At 41.6% G+C, this 4,966-nt stretch overlaps 2 protein-coding genes across 3 annotated transcripts in view; one reads left to right on the top strand and one right to left on the bottom strand.

Moving 5' to 3' along the window:
• Nucleotides 1–2,081, top strand: part of LOC103512281 (mitochondrial-processing peptidase subunit beta-like) — a 5,006-nt gene extending 2,925 nt beyond the window's left edge. The window contains exon 4 of the mRNA XM_026825796.1: nucleotides 1,989–2,081. Coding sequence (XP_026681597.1) covers nucleotides 1,989–2,081 — 93 coding nt within the window. The remainder of the gene's footprint in view (nucleotides 1–1,988) is intronic.
• Nucleotides 1,724–4,966, bottom strand: part of LOC103512280 (mitochondrial-processing peptidase subunit beta) — a 13,029-nt gene continuing 9,786 nt past the window's right edge. Inside the window, exons 2-7 of one of the 2 annotated variants that reach the window (XR_003392348.1) lie at nucleotides 4,729–4,900; nucleotides 4,096–4,443; nucleotides 3,639–3,922; nucleotides 3,016–3,219; nucleotides 2,175–2,560; nucleotides 1,724–2,090 (exon numbers count right to left, since the gene is read on the bottom strand). Coding sequence is in view for 1 of the 2 variants with exons in the window: in XM_008477035.2 (XP_008475257.2) it covers nucleotides 2,420–2,560; nucleotides 3,016–3,219; nucleotides 3,639–3,922; nucleotides 4,096–4,443; nucleotides 4,729–4,900 (1,149 nt within the window). In the remaining variant the exon portion in view is untranslated. The other variant, XM_008477035.2, reaches the window with a different exon arrangement.

Genomic DNA, 4,966 nt, shown 5'->3' with positions numbered 1-4,966 from the left:
ACAAAATAAGGTAGGTACGTATTTAAAGTTGAAAAAAAAAAAAAAAACAAGTACGATTTATGTAACTAGAGTCGGTCGTCTAACTTACCTTATCAAAAGCAAATCACCAGGTAATGTTAAATGCGATAGTCCACTGGGTCACCTAGAGATGAAATACCTTGCCTATGTACCTATGTGGTCTCAGTTAGCATTGTGCTTTAGCAGTGGTGTAGGTATAGGAAGAGTTTTCTGAGGAAAATTCTGTGAAAGAAGATCTCTATTCTCTAAAGCTGGACCTTCGCCATGATAGTTAGTTAACAAGGGTTCTGCTCCAGAAAACAGACTAAAAGATATCACATTTAAGGTTAAACTTATTAAACTCAAATATCCATCCTAGTTAGCTTGAAAGTATAGCGCGTCTGTCTTGTCTTGTAAGCATTAAGCCACGGGGTCGATTCCCGCTCGGGGCAGATTTTATACTGAACAGATAGGGTTTGTTCTCGGAACGACTGGCTTTCTCCTATCCTGTCTTCCTCTCGTTTTCGGGACGATAAGACCTTGGCAGTTACAATTCCCTCTATCAAGGTCCTTTTTTCTTCTCTGAATGTTGACAAAAGCGTCAGTGTCGACCCAATGTAAATCAACCTACTTTAATCAGGATTTAACCTACCTCCCTTGACTAGACCTACCTAAGGTCGCCACTGACGTGATAACAGAATTCCAAGTCTCCCGTATTATCTAGGGAAGAGTCAACTAGAGTGTCACTCTGTTTACAATGAACGGCTAGGTTTTTGATATCATGCATAATAGCAAATGATTTTAATTCCACTCAGTGGTTCGTAAAGTGAGCGCTTGCATTGGTTCTCAAATCGTTTTATTGTTGCGTAGTTTGCACTCAAGAGTTAAAAAATAAAATGTCCCTCGGATTCGCTTTTGCATTGATTCAAGGACATTATTTATGCCACCATCCAGAAACGGAAGTTTAGTCAGAATTTTTTCCTCCCGTCTGGGAATCGAACCCAGCACCTCAGGTTCGGTTAAGAACGCAACCGCAAATATTAATTGAAATAAAGAACACTATATTTCTCTTAGAGAACACAACATCGGATCAGATTTTCACATTTTATTCGCAGTTGCTTTTCTTCTACATATTTACACAGGATTTCATTTCAAATGGACTAAAGTCAATTCTTAACATCACGTTTTCTAAGAGAAAAAAGCAAGAACTGTGGAAACAGAAAATAATTTCCACTGCCCACGACAAATGGAAAGCGGGAAGTACTACTTCCATAGAATTTGACTACAGTTTTTTAGAACAGAATGTAACAGAAGTCGAAAATGTACAGTTGATTAAACCCCTCTGAAGTTCCTAGAACATTAAAAATCACCTGTTTGCAAGAACTCTGTTTACAATGAACGGCTAGGTTTTTGATATCATGCATAATAGCAAATGATTTTAATTCCACTCAGTGGTTCGTAAAGTGAGCGTTTGCATTGGTTCTCAAATCGTTTATTGTTACGTAGTTTGCACTCAAGAGTTGAAAAATAAAATGTCCCTCGGATTCACTTTCGCACTGATTCAAGGACATTATTTATGCCACCATCCAGAAACGGAAGTTTAGTCAGAATTTTTTCCTCCCGTCTGGGAATCGAACCCAGCACCTCAGGTTCGGTTAAGAACGCAACCGCAAATATTAATAGAAATAAAGAACACTATATTTCTCTTAGAGAACACAATATCGGATCAGATTTTCATATTTTATTCGCAGTTGCTTTTCTTCTACATATTTACACAGGATTTCATTTCAAATGGACCAAAGTCAATTCTTAACATCACGTTTTCTAAGAGAAAAAAGCAAGAACTGTGGAAACAGAAAATAATTTCCACTGCCCACGACAAATGGAAAGCGGGAAGTACTACTTCCATAGAATTTGACTACAGTTTTTTAGAACAGAATGTAACAGAATTCGAAAATGTACAATTGATTAAACCCCTCTGAAGTTCCTAGAACATTAAAAATCACCTGTTCGAGAAGCTTCCTTGTTTTAACAATGTCTGGTTGGAAGATGTAAGTCATATCGCTTCAAATCTTGCTCCATAAGTTAAGTACCTCGAGAAGCTTCCTTGTTTTAACAATGTCTGGTTGGAAGATGTAAGTCATATCGCTTCAAATCTTGCTCCATAAGTTAAGTACCTACTTACTGTAATTTCAACAGAAATGAAATGTCGGTTCGACCCCGACATCTCATAATAATTCAAAATCTAGTAACACCCCTTGACACTGAATGAGAATGATCGAAAATTCGTAACAAAATCACTAGAGAATGCTCCTAAATCTCGTAACATAACACTAATCTTCTCGAAACCTGGTAACAAATACAGGGGTAGTAGTTTGAAGGGGTTGGGTGGTAAGAGGTGGGGGGGGGGGAGGCTAGTGACTTAGAACCTAATCCAGTACATGGACTGTCTCAACCAGGTGTAGTCGGGCAGTTGTTCAGTGGGGCCCACAGCTGCTACTACAGGGCATCTGTCCCAAATGTACTTGGTGCAAACTTCGTGAATGTCTTTAGCAGTTACATCCTGAGAAACAGAGAGAATTAGAAATAGGAATCAATACTTTTTTTCTTCGAGGAATCTGTTGAGTGGAGGACAGAAAAAAAGGCATTATTAAATGAACGAATAAAATGAACCATTAGACAAAGAATTTTACAGTGTAGAGTATGAAAATAAGTATAACAAGTAGTTACATTCAGTTCCCTCTATTAAATCCTTCTTTTTTTATCCCTCCTAGCAATAAGTTCTGTGGACTTAACTGACGTCTCGAAAAAAAAAAAAAAAAAAAAAAACAACGTCGACGATTTATACTCACGACTATTCTAGCCTCCAACTCGTGACCCCCAAAAAACACAACCCCGACCCAACGTTGTGATTTTGCCGAGAAATGTATAGCTCATCCTCCAATAGAATTTACTAAGCTTTTTTTTTTTTTAAAAAAAAAAAAAAAAACGTCGACGCGACGACGATTTTATACTCACGTCGATTCTAGCCTCCAGTTCGTGCAGAGGCACGCGACGTCCATAGCACAAGATCTGACGTCCAATGTCCTCACACACGGGCGTCGTTCCGTCCAACTGCAGGAACAAGTTGGATTTGAGCAGGTTCTTGGCTCTCTCGACCTCGGCGGGCGTCACGGTTTTGCACAGACGAATCCACTCATGTTGAACGGAGAAGGTCATGTCCTGCGAATAACAGAACGAAGTGCATTTTAAGTTTTAACCTCGAGTTTCTTTCTCAGTTTTAACATAAAAATCCACATAAATAAAGGATAGGTAGAAAACTCCTGGAAAAAAAAATCTTTTTCTTCGCCTTTTCCCGTGTACGGACGGGGTCGGCGTTTTTCGTCAGCCTCCCAATCAGCCCTAACCAGGGTGATTGCTTTGAGCTCACCTTTGGTTTTAGCTACAAATTTTACGAGTGGATGCTTTTCACACTCAACCTTTGCTATTTCTTTAGCAAGGGAAATTCAGGCTGGTATACTCCCTGTAAAGTCCCCCAGACAGCCTAAGCTGGTCTACTCCCTGTTTGACGTCCCCCAGCCATACGAGACACACCTCTAGGTTCTATAGAAAAAATAGGAAACCTCAAGCTTCCTTCTTACCTCAAGCTGCATGCGGTCCGCAACAAAGTACACTCCCCACAGTCCGGTATCCTTGTAGCAAGTGTTGAACGACTGGAAGCTATGTGCAAATCCCTGTTCTGCCGTTATAGCAGCCAGTCGACTAGCATTGTTCGTTCCACTGCCCTGGGATCGATCCCAGGCACCGATCAAAGTGTTGGCTACCATGAGGGGGATGTTGTCCGCGCTCTCCCAACCACAACCTTCCACAGCAAGCGCTACATGGGCCAGGGGCATGGCGTCGTCACGTACACGTACGTCAGACCCTGAGGGAATAGAAGAGAGTGGCAAGCTAATTAGGCTGGTACAAATAAGATGGCGCCCGAACGTGAAGGGTTTGAAGCGCCGCGCCGCCCGGTCTATATTAACACGAAATTGGCATTTTTACCATAACTTTTCTCCCACTACCCTTCACTAGAGTACAACAGAGGAGACTTACCCGTGTACCGACAGTGAGCGGGAGGCACCACACCGGCACAATCCACATTCGGGGGTTTCACATTGCCAAAGTGTTCCTTGGCCAACTTGACAAGGGTATCGTGGTCTACCCCTCCCGCACCAGACAGCACCATACGCGCTGGCTGATAGAAAGCATTCACATAGTCCAACAGGTCCTGGCGCTGGAGGGACTTGATGTTCTGGGTAGGTCCCAGGATGGTGTTGCCCAGAGGAGTGCCTTGGAATGCGGTGGCGTGAAGGTGATCGAACACGACTTCCTGCAGGTTGGTTTCCACTTCTTGCATTTCACGCAGGATGACGCCACGCTCACGCTCGATTTCGGCTTGACCTGAAGAGGGGACAAAGGAGGAGAGAAAACGTGAGAATTAAAAAAAAAGCACAGCTACAAATTCAAATTGAACTTTATGAGACCTTGTCAACTTCTGTTGAAGATAAATCTCTTGGGTGCCAAATAATTTCAATGGACAATTATACCTTGCAATTGGGATTGTAGGAAGAGAGTACCTATTTAATTATGACTTTATTGAACCACATATGAAGTGGTCATAATAGGTCTTAACTGACTACTCTTCTAGCTGCATTAGTAAAAATTGTAGGTAAGTATGTTTAGTACCTAATTTAGAGTTTTGGATGATGTCAGCCAAAATTTCTACAGCCTTGGGCACATCTTGTTTGAGACACTTAGCATAGAACACTGTCTGTTCCCGAGAGGTGTAAGCATTGAGGTGAGCTCCAATATTTTCTACTTCCAACTCCAGGTCGGTCTGAGATCTTTTGGATGTACCCTGAAATTCAAAGATGAAGGTAAATACAGGTAGTAATATCACTGACATGCCCCCCCCCCCATCCTA

Source organism: Diaphorina citri, unplaced genomic scaffold (assembly GCF_000475195.1).
Source record: "Diaphorina citri unplaced genomic scaffold, Diaci psyllid genome assembly version 1.1 scaffold818, whole genome shotgun sequence".
In the NCBI taxonomy this organism is placed as follows: domain Eukaryota; kingdom Metazoa; phylum Arthropoda; class Insecta; order Hemiptera; family Psyllidae; genus Diaphorina; species Diaphorina citri.
Note: the sequence above shows the minus strand (reverse complement) of the source record. Positions and strands in the feature narration are given on the sequence as shown.